The sequence below is a fragment of the Salarias fasciatus genome, chromosome 14, assembly GCF_902148845.1.
Source record: "Salarias fasciatus chromosome 14, fSalaFa1.1, whole genome shotgun sequence".
In the NCBI taxonomy this organism is placed as follows: Eukaryota; Metazoa; Chordata; class Actinopteri; order Blenniiformes; family Blenniidae; genus Salarias; species Salarias fasciatus.
The window spans coordinates 6114078-6136057 of NC_043758.1; the positions used below are offsets into that span (position 1 = coordinate 6114078).

A 21980-nucleotide genomic window follows, 5' to 3' on the forward strand; every position below is an offset into this window, starting at 1 on the left:
CGAGGAGGTCTTCCTTTTTCCTTTTCCCGCTTGGAGGGAGCTCCTGCGGCAGGTGTAGATGGCAATTTAAAAGACTCTCCACGCTGTCGGACTGTTAAACTGTCTCCTTGGCTCTTGGTGGACGGTGTGTTTTCACGAGACAGTAATTTGCAGCAGGCACTCGGGTGCTTTGAATCCAAATGTGACGTGAGCGGGATGAGAGTCAGCACCTCCAGCCCCGGGGCCTCGGTTTTCTCATAGAAAGCGGAGAATCGCTTCAGGAGTTCAGAGTCAGTGCGCTAAGTGAGCAAGAATCTCTGGAAAGCTTTTGGATTTGCCGGCTGATCTGCATTCCAATGCCCCTGAATGATGTGGGGAATACCAGCAGCCAAAGTTAGTGTCCTCTGCAGCGTGGCTGGGCTCACTCTCGCGGAGTGCGAGGAGCTCAGATATCCTGCGGGAGCCTGGAGTTGAGCCACTGCTCCCACACAGTATATCATCTCTGCTGACCTGGGGATGCCCCGAGGAAGAGGAGGAGGAGGAGGAGGAAAACATGGCTGCCGAGGCAGATGTCTTCGGAGCTCGTTTGGCCTGCTGGCCCCGCCACCAAATCCTTGAAAAGTGGCAGCAAAACATGGAGAGAGAAGTAACAGAGTCAGCTTTATTTTACAACCGAAGTCAGTCCGATGTGATAAATTGTTATCTGATACTGAACTCTGTATTACATTTATGGCCTAATGCATTAAAAGATTCGCGCTCAAATGAACTTGATATGTGACGTACAGGTATGCTGCAACAAAAATACTATATTGAGTGCTCACGCCAAAAAGTGATTAATACCGGTGATGGTCATACTGATAGATGAATTTGACATAAAATGATCTACAGTGTCTAAAAGCAAACATGTTGTGTCTGTGCTTTTGAAAACAAGATGCAAATCATCTCTGTCTTTAGCAGAAATGCTGTTTTTTATGTGTTGGGAGGCATTTCCTCAGCTGGTCCTTACAAGTTTTATTGGTGAAGGCTTTATTAGAAGATGATTCCTCTTTTATTTGACCTTCTATGATTAATTTCATATATGGTTCTTGTTTTTCTCACAGTGTTGACTCCACAATCCCCAATATTTAGTTATTTGTTTTTTTTTATTGCAGCAATTACATTTGTCACCTTCCTCCACCAGCACAATGCCATTTTTGTGCTTGCAGGCACTCAACTCTTCAATCAATCACTCTCTGGCAGACACAAGTAGTAACACATGCAAAACCCTCAATTAAACACTCCTGTTTGTGCGTGTTGTCAATCGCGCTGTTACTGTGAGCCGATCAGCCGCAGAACACGCGAGCCAAACAGAATTTGTGTGGGATGGCAATAGAGTGAGTTTGATTGTGGATATCAGTAAATAAAGCCCGCAGGGGGAGGCGTAGTTGTGGGATTGCCTGCACAGATGTTGAAGTCAGTCTTCTAGCAACATCACCTTTTTGGAGTGTAGCTTTGCAGCGATTAGACCACAAAATCACAAGATCCTGTTTTATTTTTTTTTCTTCTTTTTTTTTCTTTTCCTTGTTGTGATTTGACTTTCAGGGGTATGTTTAGCCAAGTAGGGAGAGGATTAGCTTCAGGTGAAGTCTTGATATTCAGAAATAATTGCATCCAATCTATAAATGGAAGCCTGCTTTCACTTGAAGCTGTGGTAAACCATTACAAAGTGAGCGTTTGGCTCTCATGTGAAGAGTAGAAGAAGGAGCCCTGGGCTGTGATGTGTGTGCAGGATGATACACGTGCTTCACACACACACTCACACACACACTCTCCCTCCCTGCCTTTTTATCTACCCCTGTCTCAACAGCTCAATCGCACAAACACAAACACACACAGACTTGTGTGTGTGGGCTGCTTGGTTCCTTTACGCTCGATGCAACGTGTGCTGATGCCGACGTGTTCATTTTTTCATTCAGATTATTTTCTTCCAACACGTGTCTCCTGCTGTCTTCCCCTTCAGCCTCCTTCCGCTCTTCTCTTTCTCTCCCATCTCATTCAGCAAACAATCCATTGAGTAAGTCCTGATTGGATGAAGCTGCTCTGGTGTGAAAATCTGAGTGTGTTTGCTTCTGCCTGCAGACAGCAATACCCAGTTGAGCCACTGTCTTTCTATGAATCTGTTCCTCAGTACGTCATCATGACCCTAGGATTACTTTCAATCCCCAATTTCTTCAAATTGCAAGCATTTTTTAAAATCTTCATCTCCTCACTGTATGTTGTGTCGTTCATGTATTTGGTTTGCTCATTGACTCTCAGACAGCCCACCACTCTGCTAGCATGGACCCTCAACGGCCTGGTCACAATCAACTATGACTCCAGGTGGACAGCAGACTAAAAAATTCAGCCTCAACAAACTGTGCCAATTTTTATTTTCACTATACTACAGTTTTCGAGCAATCAGATGCAAAAAAATTCATCCAGTAATCTTATTTGGTAGTAAAATTGGTGATCAGTTAAAGATGTCGAGGTAAAATGGGGTATGGACTCTACATTAGCATGACTTGGATAGCATAACAAGACTTAAAACAGATGAAGAGCATCACTACAACTTAATAAACTCAGTTGTTTGTTTAATTTAGTAAAATATATGAACAGAACTCTGCTTTATTGCCCATCAAATGACCACAAAAGACTCTGTAACGTGCAAATGTGATGAAATATGTGGAAAATAAATTGTCTTTTCTGCAAACTTAATATAAATGTCTGCACATACAATTTGCACATTGCTGGATTGCTGTAATTTATGTTTCTTAACTGATTTGTATCAAATGAACAACAACAACTGCATTATTTCTGAAATCTTGACACTCAGAAGTTTGTAAAACGTCCTATCGGGCCGATGAATCGGCCAATCCGATGAATCGGTCGACCTCTAACTGGTAGTGCAGTGAAATAACATAAAGTCACTGAAATTGTTGTTTAAATTATCTGGCAATTACCATTACCAAATTTACCAAATGAGAATTTTCCCGTAGCATTATGCGAGTTATTCAAAAAGAGGAATTTTGGAATTCAAAGTCCTTGCTTCGATTCTCTGCGTTAGTTTTCTGTGGGTAAAAGATGTACTTTTAGGCAAATATGTTGTCTTGAGAGTTGTAGATAAATACACCCCTTTTCAACATGCTCACATGTTCCAATAATATCAAGAATTTCAACGTCTAAGTGGAATAACAAAATGCGAGGGTATGGACACTACATGGGGTACGGACACTACAATTGCAAACAACAGATCCCATTTGCAACTGTTGTAATATTAATTGTGTGCACTATATCCACAACATATCATCATTCAAATAGTGCTACCCAGGTATATAAAATACGAGGTAGAACATTCAGCTCAAGCCAAATACATAGTAGGAATGAGGAACTGGATAGGGGTACGGACACTACCGGAAATTCTGGACATCGAGATACTATATTAGCTCAGCCTTTGTAACTTCATAGATAGTATATTGCTGATGCTATTTTTGGTCAGAAACTGATCCAATACCATAATAGATATATTTTAGACATGGCCTTGGCTTATAATGTGCTTATTTAAATAAATAAGTCTCCATTAAGTCAAAAATCAGCTGAAATAGAGAAATATATATAACGAGTTGAGCTTCCAGCTTCGCGGAACACAGCTCGGCCCCCACAGCTCGAATTTGCACGAAACAACCTGCAAAATAAAAGTAATCACATCCATTATCAAAAAACATCACAGTATTTCAATATATTTCTGATTTCCTTTGAAAATGAAGCTCCTAAAATTCAAACAATCTTGTTTTGACCAGATATAACGCCCTTTTTCCTACAAAAAAACCTTACATCAAATCGTCTTGGCGAAGATGATCAATGAAACATGCAGAAATAAATGCATGATGTTGTTTCAGTAAGCCATTGGCTGTCCAAACACACTCTCAAATGCATTCAAACACTAGCCTACACCACATTAGAAGACAATAACAACACACACAATACATTTCACAGGAAGATTGTGACCAGGCTGTCAAAGACCTTTGTTATAAACTGTGTCAAATGCTATATTGCAATGGTGTTAAACATGGGACCCGTGGGCCAAAACCAGCCCACAGGATTCTTTAATCCAGCTGTGCAAACTTATAAAAAATTCAAAGAAAACATTGATTTTGATTCAAAAGTCCAGTTAATGCAATAGTTTTAGTTTGTTTTGACATTTAAATGTATTATTTAACAGAAGCTATCTTTAAAGTTAGGGTAGATGATGTTGTCCAAAAGCACTTTTTGTCATACTGAGTGAAATGCTCCTTGCCCCCTGGGAGAAGTCAATACATTATGTGGACGGAAAAAGGTGTGGAAAAAATCTGACCGCTGTAGCGGCCACAGGAGTGTAAAAACTCCGACCAATCGTATCGCACGGACCGCTCTTAAGAAACCAATGAAATCCCTTCGCCGTTCTACCAGTCCCCTGCGCGTTCATTTCAATAGCCTGCACTGGCCCTGGTCCAGTGCGCGCGTGCGTTGCCAAGGAGCTCTCGGCGCTCACGTGAAAAATAGAACGAACGGGCGCGCTGCGCTCCTATGCGCTTTGTGTGCGGGCAGTCAGAAAGGTTAATAACATTGGAGGCAATCACAAACTCCGTGCGCGTGGCGCTTCGTGCGCACGGCGCTTCCGTGTCCAGTGTGTTCGCTCCCAATGGGAGCTCCTCCAATGGGGTGGGAGCTGGGCGGAGCTGGGCGGAGCTGGGCGGAGCCTTGGGGAGATGCTACATTTGTGCTACATGCTAGTTTTCCAAGATCGCCGACCCCAGCTTTAAAGCGACACTAAGGAACTTTTCAACCTTAATAAAACATTTTAATATCTTTTGTGATGACTCATCGACTTACAACTAGTTGAATGACCCCTCTGTCACGGCCTGATCGTCAGTATTGCTTTCACTTGGACTAAGCAGCTGTGAGGACTGTGGTAGGAACCCTGCACACTAAAAAACTCAAAATGTGCGAACTGCTTTACGGCATACATCACATCACGATATAACATTGTTTAGCCACCATTAGATTAATTACCTCCTCGCTATCCATCCTTCACACAGCCACTGGAAACAAATGAAGGCGAGTTCAGTCTGACAGCATGCCACCAGGAGCAGCATTTTACGATGTCACGCACTAGTCCTCATGGGAACTGCAGTATTCCTCCAGGCAGAACACTACCGCTTTTGTCCACTGGCGCCGCCAAAATCAACGAAAACTGAAAGTTCCTTAGCGTCGCTTTAAATGAAGATTTTTGGTTTTTGTTGTTTGGTTTGTTTTGTGGAAATGTTGATATTTTCATCATGTATATTCTGCACCATAACATTAAAAACTAAAAAAGTTTAAATTTACAGCCCATCATGTCACTATTTAACCAGTCTGGGAGAGTCAGCATGAACAACTCCCGCTGCGATGGTTTGCAGGCTGCAATAAAAATGTTTGTAAAACTGTACACTTGATATTTGTGAAAGGGAAGCAAAGCAGTGTTAAGATGAGTCATGACATTCTAACTTTCCATCCCTGCAGGAAAGAGTGACCTGGCTAAATTTTATGTGCTTTTGCAGCATAATGACGCTTTTAAAGTGTGTTTTTTCATTCTTTGAAAGCACTCTATGAATAAAACGTATTATGTGTATCTGTAATGCTGTCTATGTCTTTGTGTGAATCACTTGGCCAACACAAAGTAGTCACACAAAAAAAATAATAACTTAATCATAGTGTTTTCAGTGGTTATGTTTTCTTTGTAGTACATTTGTAAGCATCTGGGTTAATGCTTCCCAGGAGACATAGCCCAAATAAACAATAATAAAATAGTTTCCTGTGGGTTTTGTAAATGGCAGTGACCCTAGAATCCAAATATATTGAGGTTCCTGTTGCAAAGAGAAGTGAAAACAGGGTTAGTCCTGTTGGTTTTCAGGCTTTCACCAACATAAAACACCTCTTTACAGACCGACAACAGATTTGTTTGTGTGTCACTTTGCCAATAAGCACGGTGGTAACAGTCACATGGCGACGTGCTTATTGTCAGTTTCACTGAAACCTTGCAGTGCATCACAGCAAGAAGATTCATGTTTGAATGTTGATGGGTTTTTTTTTTTTTTGTTAACAACTTGTGCTTTGATTCAGCAATTCAAAAACATGCACGTTAGGTTACTTTATAAGATTGAGGTTCATTGATGGCAGTGTATATTTGTGTGTGTGTGTGTGTGTGTGTGTGTGTGTGTGTGTGTGTGTGTGTGTGGAGGTGATTGTCTGCGATGGACAGCTGACCTCTCCAGGCTGCATTCTGCATTTACCCTGAGTTTACTCAAAATGATGAACATGATGAAGCCGTTATTGAAAATTGATGACAACCCTACCTTGTGCTGAACGTCAGCCAACAGTCCAGCCGCTGCAGCAGTAGCCTGGATAAAGTACCGAAGACTGAATGGACGGACAGTGATTGTGTGGTAGTTTACACCTTTAGGAATGTCTTTCAGAAACCGAAACAGCACAGGGAGAAGTCAGGGGGTCGGTATCTTGTGCAGTTGGGTTTGTTGCCGGTCCGTGCCGTCTTGCCTCAGCAGCTCGAGGAGCCTTCCAAACGCAAACGTCTGACGGAGTGAGAGTGACTGACTGATCAAAGTTTCAACGCTGGTTAGCTGAAAACAACACCTTCTGTCCTAAAGTAAGAGGGTCATCTATAATTCAGGCTTCAATTGGTTTAGTCTTCTTATTAAATATTTAACATTTCAGGATAAAAGCCCAATCCTTCAAAACCATCCAAGTAGATTTTTCCCCAAACCATTTTTTTTTCTCATTTCTGAGTCCAGTCTTCACTCTATATTCAAAAATGTATTTGCCAGTATAATTTCACTGATATTGGATTAATTGCACAAATACCTATCTGACAGTTTTTATATTGACAGTTTTATATTTATTGTTGTGGAATTTTTGGTGAATCAGAGCCACAGATGACGAGTCAAGGTGTTGACGCTGCACAAAGAGGATTTATTGAGGATTGCACAGGGAGCACGCACAAATCAGCTGATTGAGAGCAAGGCTGTAGCTCCGTGGAGAGTCCAGCCCGACTCTGGCATGAATTCCGGTCATGCCATCTCATATAGCCAGATCTCGCGAGACTAGCAGACGCTGTTTATTCAGGGGAACAGTCTCTAGAGACCAAGTGACTTCAGACAAAACAGAGTGGCCTTCGCACTGTGTTCCTCAGAACTTTGAAAACAAAGCATTATCCCACATCAATCCCTCCTGTTGTTACATTTCGATTTAAACAAATCCAAACACAAAATAAATTTTAATTTTAACAATAATCTAACTGACTATCGGAGACAGTAAAGCCAAACAAAGTAAAACCACTTTTCATCTGTGTCACACTTCAATATCAATGTTTTTCCATTAACATCAATAAGATCAGTTCCTCCAAGTACATCGTCATTTTTAGTTTGGTTTTAATGTGCAGATCAATTTAATTTTAGATGAATCAAATTTTTTAAGATTGCAGAGTGAATCCCTCTCAGGGAATCAATCATCAATCACATCATAGATTAATCAAACCAGTCGTGATCAGACAGGCTATTGCATTCAAAAATGCAGATTGAAAGATTGGAATATAAATTCAAATTGTGGGTGTCCTCAGTTGACTTCAGATTAAAAATAGTGGAGTGGATTACATGTGGTAAATTATATGCAAGTATGAGTAAAATCACACATTTGTTAAAATAAAGGCACAAGTAGCCAAAACTCACTTAAAAACATTAACATGAGTATTTATAATTTGTTTCTTACACCCCTCCAAATTTTCCACTCAACAAGCAACTTTGTTAACTCATTGATGGATTCTTTATGACTGACTGATGCTGTTCCGATAAATCTGAAAGGCTGATCAGCAGGAAGGTTTCCTGTTAGCCGTCTCCCTCAAAGACGATCATGGAAGAGTAAATTTTTGTAAAAATATAACTACAACACGGGCTGCCAGTCATTACACATGCAGCTTTCTGAAGGAAGAGCGTCGCCTGGGCGCTCACGTTGTTCCCGTGAGCGGCAGCCTGATCTGCTGCCGCCCGGGAACGTCAGCATCCATCAGCCGACAGAGAGAAGTGGGCTGTGGGAACCGTGACGCACTCGCCTATCTATCGCGGTAACGGACAGAGGCTGACACGCTGGCGTCACGGCCCCAGCACGGCGCAGCAGCACGAGGGAAAAGCACTCCGCTTCGCCACGGAGCCTCTGATGGGAGAAGGGAGGGAGAGGGATGAATCGGGGTGTGTGTGTGTGTGTATTTCAGAGTACTCTTGCATGCATGATGGCCTGCTTGCGTGTGATGCAGCTTTCTCAGTGAAGGAAAGATGACAAGGAAATGACGTAAGGCTGAGTGCAAAAATGACATGTCTTCAACTCAGCAAGTGTTTTTCACTTGAATTGTTTTATTACTTTCTATATTGTGATCTTTAATATTATTTTTAATTGATTACGGTTTGAAATGCTTTGGTTCAGTGAGGAACACATTGCACAAGTCTAGCATTTTTTTTCAGTAGTTATTCATGAACGTACATTAGTTTCTTCTTGAATTTACATCTGACCTGATTCACTTGATTTTTTCAATTCGATGTTTTGACTCCGTGTAAGACGTCTTCAGCTATATCATGAAATGCAACTCTGTATTTAATTGAATGCATTTATATTAAAACCCTTACTTTATCTCTTGAATTTGTATAAAAATACCACATTGAAGAAATATAATTGAGGCCAGATTTTAAGATAAATCCTGCAGGCATTTTATTAGAAGAATATGTTGAATTGGCATGTTTGTCTCATAACTTTAATGCCAAGGCAGATAATATCAAGAGAGGCAGAGGACTGGCCTGTCTGGAGTAACCCCCCACTGTATTGTTTGTGTTGCCTTCAGCCTGAGTTGCTCATCGTCCTCATCATCCTCATCATCCTCACACCGGCAGCTCCTGTTATTCAGTTCTCCACTGAAATGTGTTTTTTGGCGTGCGTTTGTTTGTGAAACTCCACCATTTGCTGCTGCAGCTGTAAAGCAGTAGTTTTTAGCGCGTTTTTGTTTGGGGACAAGCTGGACGGGGCCCGAGGATCAGCACGTAGCCTCATGTCTGTGGTTAAATCAGGGTGAACAGAGGTCTTTTTTAACCCAGACATGCTTTCACATCCTGTCTATGAGAGACTTGAAAATTTGAAAAAGTGTTTATTTACATTCACTGGTACTTTTCTACTTTGTCTATAAGACTTGAAAATAGCTGCTTTTGTTTGGTTTTTGATGCAGATGACACTTCATCTCTCTGTTTATGTGATTCCAGAGAATTTAGATTTGTCTCGTTTGTCTTCTAAGCATAAAAGCCCATTTTCTGTCACCTCTGGGACACCAAATTTCTGATTATGTCACTGAATGATCTGTCTGTTCATACAGATGAGGGATATTTCAAATACTTTAAATTATAAGGCATCCTTAAGTAAACCTTGAGTATCATTGCAGTAACTAATTCTTCTCTTTTAAAAGAATTGAATTGCGATTAGAGGTCTCATGAACTTTCAGCAAGAATGTACATTATATTTGAGAATACAATTATTTCATTAATTTCATGTGTAAATTCTGCTAGTGAAGCATCATAACTCCTGTCCTTACATGGTTTGGTGTGGATGCTTGATATAACTCTAACTCCTCACTGGATTATAACATTTAAAAGATTCAGGAAAAGACACGCTCAAGTATAAACGTCATTACAGATCACTGCAGCAACGCATCGAACATTTTTAACATGAGCTTCTCAGTACTCTAAAAAACAGTAACAGTAACTTGGAAGTACTGGAAGATAATGAAATTTTAAAAGGTGCAGAAGCTCACATATTACTCCTTTGTTTTGATGGTTGGAAAGCATTAAAATAAATGAAATCATCAGCCAGCTGAAGCCCTCCTTCAGCTCATCAGCCAAGAGGTTTTCAACACCGCATGGCTATCGCGTGCCACTGCTGATCACTCACACCATCCATGCTAAAAAGCTTTGAGAGAGGATGTTTTCTCATTGACAGTGCTGTCTTTAAACCGTGCCGTGTAATTACCCAGAGCACATTCAACATTATCACCATCATTTGTTACGAGGCGTCCCGCGACAGCGCACACGATCACACGCCACTGCCAGGCCACACGCAGCAGTTCATGCATCAAACATGAAAATACGAGATGTACACATCTGAAGCCGCTGACAGACATGCATGCCTCCACTTGACAGTACATGCAAAGGCTTAGTCATGCAACTTCCACTGTGAAGCACATAAGTGTACACGCACACACGCACACACACACACACACACACACACACACACACACGCTCACACACACACACACACACACACACACACACACACACACACACACACACACACACACACACACACACACACTCACTTGCCTGAGGTAATGTTACTGGCTGCCATGACCACAATCTATGCACACATGAGACATTCAGGGACAGAGCTATAAATGAACTGATGAACACAAGTGACAGATTTACTTCCTCTTATTTTATCTTTATCATTAACACGATTCTTGTTTTTGTTCATATACATCTGTCTGAGAAATCTGTCTCTTTTTAATTTCTGAGCTCAGTTTGTTTAATATTTGAATCGTTAAATTCAGATTGATGAAAAAGGAGGTAAATTAATTGTTTTTCAGCTTCTTCACACTCCTCTGCAAATATATATTTTCATATATGTAGAAGACATAAATAGACAAAAAGCTAAAAACTTGCACTTTACTCATCTGTAGTGTTTTAGTGTTGCATATGGATATGAATAAATAAGTGTGTATAATCACTGCAGTTTGCAGTGTTAGCTGGACATTTGGCATAAAAACCCGTTTTTATGCCAAATGTCCATTTGTCCATTTATTTATAAAAACATTTATTGGAATGGTGCAAAACCAATCCTTTTTTTTTAGTCTTTTATGATCTGAATTTATATTTTCATCTAAATGAGATTTATTCCTCAAGCAGCACTGATTTCAATGTATTTCCCCCTTTTTTCAATGTTTTATTTCCATTTATGATCAATAATGGCTCATCATCGTGCGGTTTGAAGAAACCAGGGAAATTACAACATACAGGGTGAATTGATGGGTTTGTGATGAAACATAATCTTGTTTGGTATCTTTGCTCTCGTAATCAGCTCCAGCGATCTATAAGCACACTGCTGTAATGTTCTGAGGTGGAAATGACCAAGTGACAGCAAAGAATTCAGATCTGATGTTTACCTTTTGGTCCTAATGAAGGTGTTTGTCAGAAAATGAGCATCTCTCCATATTTTGGACATTTTAATAGAGAGATTTTTTTCTAAACCTCAGTGTAAAGCCACTCCTGATCATTTGTATGAAAAACTTTGAATTTTATATTTGAAAAGCTTCACAAACGTTGTTTAATTGTATGAATTTTGACGATTACACTCGGAAAACAAACTACATTTTGATTTCTGGACGGCTGCTTCAGAGCATCTGAAGAGCTGCAGCTCTTGTTGACGGTTACCAGTCAGCCAGTGTCACTAATAAAAGTGATCCAGTCCAGTAAAAAGCAGTGAATCAGCAACAGGGTGTAAAGTGGCCGAGGATCATTGAATTGTTGTTCCATTGGGGCCCAACATTGCTGACGCCACGTTGGTGTCGGATACTCAAGATCAGTTAAGATGCCTTGTGGAGTTCATTTATTGATAGATCAGATCTGTTTGGGAAACGAAAAGTGGAGCTACACAACTTTATATGATGGCTGTTTGGATTGACTAATCGACTAGTTTGAATGGGCTTTGAATCAATGTCCAGATTTCCTAACAGTCCACTGTGTTAACACCATCTTCTTTCATTGCATATACAATTTTGCTGTTTAGTTCTTTCAGTGAAGTCAATTTTCGAGCAACTGATGATTTTCATGAGTTGCCCGAACCGTAATCCAGATCCAATACAGCAGACATGTTGAAGGAGTCCTGCAGGAAGGAATGTAATCAGAACAGCGAATCATGGTAATCTAATACGAAGCCTGGTCATATGAATGCAGATATAATTTTATTTACATGTGTATAGTCAAACATCTCAACAGCACAAGTCATAAAAACTGTGTTTCCTGTCAGCGGATTTTTCAGTAATTATTCTGATGGATGTTTTCCGTTGCTCCGTGGAGCATTTGCACGCAGGCACACAAATGCCCTCCCGACAGAGTGACGTGAGCTTCGTAATAAGATCAATAAGCCATCGTTGGCGTGGTCTGGTTTCACAGTGCATTGACAGGACCCTGCTGACTGGGAACAATTAGCATCAGTGAGCTGCTCTAACAGGGTTTTGAGTGATGGCGGCAATGAGCGCATGTTTGAATTCAAGTGTGTGTGTGGGTGTGTGTGTGTGTGTGTGTGTGTGTGTGTGTGTGTGTGTGTGTGAGTCATGGTAATCCAGCCCAGGAGTCCCATCTCCTTCCCCACTCATACACGAGCACACACACACGCGTGAGCTGTGTATGCACAGCCTGCTTTGCCAAATCCATCTGGCAGCTCGCTGTGTTTATTGGCTAAACTCTACTTCTTTGGGGGTGAAAATGCATCAGTTTGGATTAAAAAAAAAAGGTTCAGGTTTCAGTTGAATAGGATGCCGAGCAGCAACACGACAGGACAATAAAACAGGCTCTAATGATTAGTGAGTATGGAGGTGCTTCAAAAAGAATATCAGCAGCTCAGAATGATTAATATCTCCCTCCTGAAGCTGCCTGGTGTTTAAATATTTGCATTTGATGACTTGTTTATCGTGATAAGCCTTGCTCACTTTTTATGGCTGATGCTTATAGTGAAATACATGCAAACATGCATTTATTAAACTTAATGTGGAAAAACAATGCAATGCTTCTCTCTTTTGCTGGTATTTTAAACAAGCCCTCCATTGCCAACTTGAAATAAAGCCTCTAAAATAAACTATTCTGAAGTTGGATTTACTAAGGGAAAGTATAGCTGCCTGTGATTTGTGTTCTAATTGTTTTACAAGGAACCACGAGACCAACAGATGAGCAGACGAGAGGTGAGATGAGATAAGACCGAGGTAATGATCGGTCTGCACGGGGCCGTTACGTCCTCATCTTCTGCCTCTCATTGCTTCCACGCTAATTATTCACATGAAACAGGAAGTCGTGGCCTGACGGGAGAACTGTTTCTGCAGCCGTCGACTTGTGATGATCTCCGTTTCGTGCTCTCGCGGTGCTCTCTCTCTCTCTCTCTCTCTCTCTCTCTCTCTCTCTCTCTCTCTCTCGATCTCGTGAGAGCGGTTGCTGGCCGTTGGTGGGGGGGGGTTTGATCTGGCTTGCTGGGTTTTTCAGGGCCAGAGTGTCTGAGTCGTGACACTGTGTGCGTGTGTGTGTTGGTGTGTGTGTCGGTGCACGTGTGCGTCCTCAACTGTACTTGCGTGCTTGTGTGGGCGTGCACGTGTACAAGTAATTCACAGACATAAATCCGCGCGGCACTTTTGTTCCTGAAGCTCTTACGTGGTATTTCAGTACTTCACAGTGCGCGCGCGCACGCACACACACACACACACAGATTTCTGGATCACTCCTAAACGTTGTCACTTAGTCCAAGTTTCCCGACGTGGTTCAGAACGAAACATCACACCATGTTGTGCTGAGTGTCACAGGCTAAAACTGTTTTTTTTTTTTTTTTTTTTTTTTTTATCCAAATCTACCAGATTGTCTTTGAGGCTGTGTGTGTATTTATTTTTAGCTTTCCAGACAGCTTCAACAATTAGGTCATGACAGCTGAAAAGCCTGCATGATTGTCAAAGGACATGAAGGATTACAATGTTCAGGACCATCTGAGATGATCCTAATTAATTCATAATAAACCGGATAAACTGCAGCAGTAACCAGTGTGTCATCTGCCAGAGGGCTAATCATCCTGATTAATGCTACTTCACCACCGGAGGGAACAAAACAGATCAAATAAATGTGTTTTAAATGTAAATGATTTGATTTTTCAGCTGTGACGTCAGAAAAGTGTGTGTGTGTTTTTTTTTTTGTTTTTTTTTTTTTTTCTGGAGTTCGTGAGACTGCAGTGATTTTTGCTTATTGGGTTTTCAGTGTCCTGCATCCCTGCACAGTTTACGGCCATCCGATCACAGACTAGGTTTTGTACATTTTGTCTAGGTTTTAATACATTTTTATATTTTCTAGTCATTTATTTTATTTCCATTATTAGAGAGTGTCTCTCTTAAACAAGGGTGTGCAACCTGCAACTCCAGAGCCACACGTGGCCCGTTGGCCCTTCAGTAGCTAGAAAGCCCTGGTCTCAAACAACCTGTAGGATACACTGGCGAAGATCTGTTACAGAATGAAGAAGTCTTTGCTGATGGGATTAATTTAAATGAAATGTGTGTGACAGTCTTCAGATCAGTCACTGCCGACAGATTTTCAGTTTCTTCCAAGTGCAGCATGTTTTGATTTTTGAAATCATAGTAAAGGTTTTACTTTTAAACTAAGTTTCTTTATAAACTCATAAAAACATGAAATATAGATGCTCAAGACAAGACATCGGAACATAAAATAGAAGCCGAGTTCAAATGGGAAGCTTGACCATATCAGTCCACACAGGACGATTTATTTCAGTCAGTTATTGTTTTAGATATTGATATTAATGCTCACAGGTAATGAAAACCCAAAACCCAATATCGAGTTGTGTATTCAGCTCCTTTTTAATAAAATAGGAAAAATGTCATTTTTGAAATGATTTCATGCCTAAATCACTGACATTTCATGTTATAGCACACAAATCCCCGGTCCGATCCCAGGCTTGTGGCCACCTCTCAGTGCACAGGGTGTGTGTTTTTCCTGTGCATGCATGGATCTCTTCCCTGGGTGCTCTGATTTCCTAAATATGATAGAAAAACACGCATTTCGGGTTATTCGGTGACACAAGGAAACTGACTGTTCAGAATACTGAACCTTTGCAAATATAACTCCTACACAACCGAGACCCTGGGCTGAGCTGAAGCCCACAAACAGAGCTCCCCCTGCAGAGCGCCGGCTGCAGATGCACGTGTGGAGCGTGAAGCATCCCCGCTCGCACGCACCGCTGTTGACTCGGTTTGAACGAGTGAAATTAGTATCACTCTAATTAAGACTGAATGATGAAGCTGTCAAAGATTATGGGGCTCACGAGTACGTTAGGTCGCGGTGATTTCCCAGCCGCTCACAGACTTGACAAGAGGAGTGTATTTGAGCCGTAATGGAGCCTGTCAAGGGACGGCAGAGCACGGAGGAGGATTTAATGGCCTGGCTGGAAGGAGGAGGCTGGAATGGTTGTGATTGAAAAACAGGGACTCATTTGTGATTCGGAAGTTTGATTTATGCTACAGTACAGAAATGCAAACATGCAATGGCTTTATTGGAGCTTCTGGTTCCTTTAATAAATAATCCTACCTTAGTGTGCATATTTAACACGGCAAAGGATTGAAATGATTTGGCATTCCTGCTTTTTTTTTTCCATTCTTGCCATCAAATTTCCCTCCTCAGGGAATCTTCAGCATTAAACAGAAATCCACTGTATTAAGCAGATTATCTCATCTGCCATTCAAGAGGCAAAGTCATCTTCAGCGGATGACAGTCGCACTGTCAGGTCATCACATTACATGACACGAGTCTACAAGCTATGACTGCCCCAGAAACACACACACACACACACACACACACACACACACACACACGCGAGCGTGCACAACATTAGCCTGTGACCAGCGATCCAGTAACAATCAGAATGCAAATCAAGAATTATCTACATTCTTCCATCTTCTCGTGATCTTCTCTTCATACATGCAGCTTGTTCAATAGAAGTTACGGCGGAGCCACATTTAAACGCTTTACTGCCGAGAAGATCCGGCAAATGTAGGAACTAGAAATCCCAGTTTGTGCATAATATGAAGAGTTGAAAAACTAATAGAAATGAGGCTTTGTGCCTGTAGACAGTCACCACAGTGTCCTGCAGGACCTTCACAGTGCCTCACTCCAATCACATGAATGTTTTACATTTGCAACATTAAATTAACAGTAATAATGGGTTTATTAATTTTTTTTTAATATGTTACAGTAAAGTAAATCCAGGCTCACCTGCCATTAACAGACAAAATTCAATTACATTTAATGACTAAATAATGAAATAACCATTTAGGGAAGTCATTAATAGTCTTGTGCTTCCTAAGTACACTGATTAGAGGTGGAGTTGGGGGGGGGGGGGGGGGGTCATGGGGGCAGAGACGGAGGAGAGGATGAGAGGAAAGCTGAAGGCCATCATGGACAAACCTTCTCACCGTCATTTCTGCTGAGCCGAGGCGGCGCAGGAGCTCATTCAGCCTCAGACTCATCGGATCACGTGACTTCAGACCGCTCAGGGTTCGCTCTCATGCCATCGACCATCTTACTCCACAAAACCGCAGCGTCCAGAACCTGGAATGACTGAGTTTTAACCAGTTCAAGGGCCATATCATGGATCAGAGAAGTGACAGCAGAATAATGCACAAATAACAGAAACTTCCAAATGTTTACTTTGTTTTGGTGCAAAGACAAAGAATTAAATTCTTAAAATGTCTCGATTTAATGCTCTTTTTTCAAAATCTACTGTGAAAAAGCTGAAGTTGTACATGGGCAGGAATCCCATCTTAATATTTGGTTTTACATCACTCTGTCCATCTTCTGTGCCACTTCATCTGATTAGTTTGGTAACACACATGGTTGCAGACATGAATTAACCTTGAACATAACTTGACATAAAAAGCCCTGAGCAGAGGAAGTGGGTGGTCCAGACTTCCCTGGTCCCCCAGTGATTTCCACCTGTGTTGTTTTTGGCTGCTAATCTTAAAAAAAAAAAAAAAAAAAAGTGGGACAAATTGGAATCAGGACTATCTTAACTGAAAAATTGGATTTCACCTTCCATTTTTGGCCGATGACTCTCAGATATTTCACACCCCTGTTACAGTCGCAGGTGTAGCAGGGGAAAACAAGAAAACCTGTTTTGCTTTAATATTGTGTTGCAGGCTAATTAGAAGTCCTTTAATCCAAGGAACAAACTTTGCATTGCACAAAATTTAATTTCTCCACACATACTACATAGTTTCCGGATCACACTGTTGGCGTGCAGCAGACTTCTTGTCGACTGTAACTGAAGCTGTCAGGTGCTCTCACGGATGTCACGTACATAAAATTCAAAGTGAAAAAAATGAAACACTGTGCTTGCTTCCACATTGCATGTATTGAGACTGAGTTCTGAAGTCTTCTTCTTCAGCGCTACAGCAGCTGTCAGCAGCATGAAATGTAGGTCAGAGGAGTACGTCTTACAGTAGTCATATATCACTGAATGATTTCTCTGCCGTCTTCCAGTGAGTGGATTTATTCACACCTGAGGTTTTTGGGAGTTGCTTAATACTACAGCTTAATGTGTTTGCTTTTGCAATATGTGAGGCTTTCTGATGCTGCATTGTTCAAAACGGTCCGTGTCATTTTCATTTTTTGTGTTTCACTGCAGAAATCAAGCTGGATTTTTTTTTTTTTTTTTTTGTGCTGGTTTTGAAAAGTTCCCTTCCAAGTGCCCAAGAACAGAATCCTGTCACATTGAGGAAAAAATCACTCCAAACCTGTCGTGCGCGAGTCAAGTGTGAAATTGAATTTTACACTTTCCTCCTCTTAAAGAAGAATAAAAGCCAGAGTAGAAAGGGCAGAGAGAGTGTGTTGGTGGGCGAGGGGGTGAGGAGAGTCGTATGTAGATCAACCCTCCAGCATTAAGGGTGATGTGTCCTTTTCTTTTTCTTCATCAACGCTGCCTGCTCTTGTTTTATTTTTAGATGGGTTGATGGAGCGAGGGATGGTGGGTGGAGGAGGGGGGCAAGCGAAGGAGGGAGGGGAAAGAGCCTCTGTGTTCGGGCATGTTTGCATGTTGTGGTGGTGCAGTGGACAGATCTCTGACGGTCACTCCTGTTTTTGTGCTTCTACCTCCAGATGATGTGTCAAACAGAATGGGACTACAAGAGAGCGCTGAGCAAATCCCAGGTTAGTGTGTGTGTGTGTGTGTGTGTGTGTGTGTGTGTGTGTGTGTGTGTGTTTGCGTGCAAACTCTGACCTGCATCTCAAAACATTTCAATCTGAAAAGTTCATTGACGTTTCAGTAATTTCTACGCCTGACAAACAAAGCTGTTAACGTTGCTACAATTTTAAATGCCTTGTTGATTAGATGATTACATTTTATCTCGATGTCTTTGGAATCTTCTGATATCTTCAGCGACTGATGTTTTCATTTTCATCACTCATATACTGTAGCTGAAATTAATAAAAAAAAAATTCCAATACTTTTGTGTGTATCTGAGTTTTATAGTTTGATTTAAATGATTGGAAGATAAACATTTTCCTTGTATTTTACTTTTTTAAAAGATTAATCTGTTTGCTGTATTTTAAAGAATGGTTAAACCCAACATTAACCTTATGAGCTGAAAATGTTCTTTATATTTAGGCCAAGTGCAGATTTCCAGAATAAGCAGAAGCAACTTTGGAAAGTAACACAACTTCACATTTGGTCAGGAAAATCAATCATACACATTTAGAATGATTTTAGTGTCATAATAAGTACAGGATGTTTCCCATATTTTGTTCCAAGCTTTAAGGGTTGTGTAAATACAAATATCATTATATCAATACACGCCATCTCAGAGGTTTTCGTATTGCAGGAATAGCTAAAGGGGCTAACAAGGTAAAAAAAAGGAACATCTAGTGTTGTAATACCATTTTGGGCCACAAGGTGGTGCATTGAGTTATACAACATTTTTTCTTAGAGAGAGGAGCATATGCTGAACTCCAACAAAAAAACAGCCACAAATGCTCAAAAACTTTCCTGAAGCTTCTGGTTCACTAATAAGTGAAAAGCAAGCCAGTAAAGCTGTGAGTGGGGAGCTGGAGGGACTGTGAACTGAGGACACTCACTACTGCCCCCTGCTGCACTGAAGCCTCATTGCTTACATCCGGCCGACTGTCCCTTTAAAACTCCACATCTTTACAGATTTTTTACTTTATCAGTTTTCCCGGGAAAGTACTTGTCTGATAAGAGGCATTAGTCACTACCTGGTTGTCACGTATCACAGGAAACTCTTGACAAGTAGTGGGCGCAGCGTGACTGCAGCCATCTGAGCCCCCAACTACTATTTTATGGCCCATCGATGATTCCTTTTGATCTTTGCCCCGATGTCTCCCAGCAACCAGGTATTTCCAATACATTCAGCTGATTCCGACCGCTGGTCTCCTCATCCCTGGAACCTCCAGTGAACATTTGCAATTGGCAGATAAAGAAGGCGGGGGCGGGAGAGGGGACAGGGGGAGGTTCGTGAGACAGCCGAGCAGGGAGGAGGGTGAGGAAGTGTTTGTGGGCTACATTACTGAAATGTCAGTTGCCTTGGCTTGAGACTGTTGTCTGTTACTTGATTTGACATTTGGAGTTCAAGGAAGGAAAAAAAAAAAATAGAAGAAGCACAAAGCTGCTGGAGTTTGTGTTCATTTAGACAACAATCAGGACTGAGCGACTTGCAAACGATGCAGAGGAGGCACTCGGCCAGTAACATGGGACGGCACCAGGACCAAGCACATCTTTTAAAACAGGTTAGGTTAAAATCAGCCTCCTGTGTGTGTGTGTGTGTGTGTGTGTATGTGTGTGTGGGATCGTCTATGCATGCTCGTGTGGGCAAGTCATTTAATCAGTAATGATGAGATGGTTTAAATAGGACAACTTGAAGCAATGTCTAAATTAAGCTTCTTGATAGAGCCTAGTTTTTAGGTCAATTACGCGTGTGAGAGGCTGCTGTTGGGAAGCAGGAGGGTGAAACTGCTGCTGGAGTTGTCACTATTATTCCACAGTAAACCTGGTGAGGGTGAAGGTGTTATCTTTGCGTAGTCTCACTTCAACACAGTAGTTTACATAGTTCAGTTCTGTTGGTTATGAGATGAGGTGAAATCAGTTTCTCAGTGTTTTTTTATGAGTTCATCGTCAGTACCTGCACGGAAACCTTGCAGCTCCAGCTCTGCAAATCCAGCAAAAAATATCCCGAGCCTGAACTTGGCCCCTGGCATGCTTTGTCTGCTTCTTCAAAAATACTTCTTAGACCTGAAAGAGGTGAAAGAGGTGCATATTTCACAACTGTCCGCGCTATTGATGCAATGGTACCAAAGGAATGGGGCAGCTCCCCTCCGTACTGCTGTATTTACAGTTGTTGGAGGAGCTCAGCTGGTCTGCCAGAGTGAGCTGTTCTCTTTTTCACTTGACTGACCACGGCCTGCCTGTGGACTCAGCTCCTATCTCTCTATCACTCTTTTTTTTTCCTCTCTTTATCCATCTCTCTCTCCCTCTCTGCTCTCACCATCTGCCTGATCTGCTAGATATTTCCTAACTGTCTCTCAGGAGAGGGCTGGGGGGGAGGGGGGAGGGGGGGGGGGTTAGGGAGGGAAATCTGAGACAGTGGGAAATAGCAGATATGGGAAAGCGGAGGAAAAATAATTGCGACAAGGAGAGGAAGAGTAAAAACAAAAGTGGGTGGTGGCGGCTTCGTTTTCATGGAGCAAGTGGGGCGAAGAAATCGTTTCAGATATGTATCATCCGCACGTGTGCCTGTTATCTCAAAACCTTTTAAAACTGAGTGTGATGCTGATGTGCGCTCGAATAGCGACAAGCCACACACACACACACACACACACACACACTCACACTAATGCGTGTGTTTTGTTTGTGTTTTGTCTCTGTTCGTGAGCTTCATGCTCTTAACCAGAGCTGTCAAACTCATTTCAGTTCAAGATCCACAGGGTCCAGTCCAGTTAAAGAAATAAAATGAATGCTTGTAGACACAGACAGGCTTTTAACTCAACTTTAGTACAAAACGTACATCCTGAGCATGTTCACGTCTAATGAAAATTCACAATAAAAACTTGATAAAATCCTACCTGTCACTGTTTCCGTACAGAAAAAGTCTCAGATCTGTTTGGACTTCATTTTATTGCAAATTTATCGTCATCACTGTATCCACATGCACAATTATAGATATTGCAAATTATGTTTCAAGCAGGAGGTGTCAGAAAAGTTTGTACAATAACTATATAATAGCTACGTAGCATATCTTTGCTGACGGGCCTGTGTGTGACGAAGCGTTCATAACAACGTCACGTTTTGATCCCTCGATGTTGACTCATCCTATCACCGTGAAGCAGAATTCACCAAGCGTCGGACTGTTCACCCACTAATGGGGAACGTGAGCTGCAGGGTTTACACTGTCGTCAGACAGTTTTACCCTTACAGCAGTGATTCTATTGAATCCGACTGATCTGTCAGGAGTTATCGTTCCATGCTGTGCTGATTTAAAGAATCAATCTGTGCAGGAAAGAAAAATGTGATTGTGATCACACAACAAAGTCAATACACTGAATGTGTTGAAAAAAAGGAACAATAAATATTAAAGCACAGATACATTAACATCATCACATGTTTGTATGTGTGTTTATTGAACATCCTGCAGCCTAAACAGTGAGTTAGACACCACTGGTCTCCTCTGCTCTTCTCTTCTGAGTCTCTCAGTGTGAAACAGTGTGACCCCCAGTGGATCAATGAGTAACAGCAGCTACTTTTTTGTTTTTCTTTTTCCTCCAAATAATGATTTCTGTGTGATTTCCACTTTACAAGGCCATCCCTCAGGAACCCTCCTGCGGTCTGCCACTGTCCCATGAGCTGCATGTTTGAGACCCTGGTATTGACAAAGCAGTGTGCAACTGTGTATAACGGACATGTCAGAGAAAATGGATTTCTCCTTTGACAGAAAAACGTTTCAGACAAAACCCGGTGGCCGACTTTGTGATATTTCTTTCATCTTCAACACATCTAACTTTTTTTATTTTATTTATTTATTTATTTATTTTATTTATTTATTTTTT

General features: G+C 41.4%; 1 protein-coding gene across 2 annotated transcripts in view; it reads left to right on the forward strand.

The window, feature by feature from the left end:
* Nucleotides 1-21980, forward strand: part of LOC115400510 (cGMP-inhibited 3',5'-cyclic phosphodiesterase A-like) — a 59186-nt gene that overhangs the window by 16532 nt on the left and 20674 nt on the right. Inside the window, exon 2 of one of the 2 annotated variants that reach the window (XM_030108438.1) lies at nucleotides 18024-18074. The exons of the other annotated variant lie outside the window; for it this stretch is intronic. Coding sequence (XP_029964298.1) covers nucleotides 18024-18074 — 51 coding nt within the window. The remainder of the gene's footprint in view (nucleotides 1-18023; nucleotides 18075-21980) is intronic. 2 annotated transcript variants of the gene reach the window in all.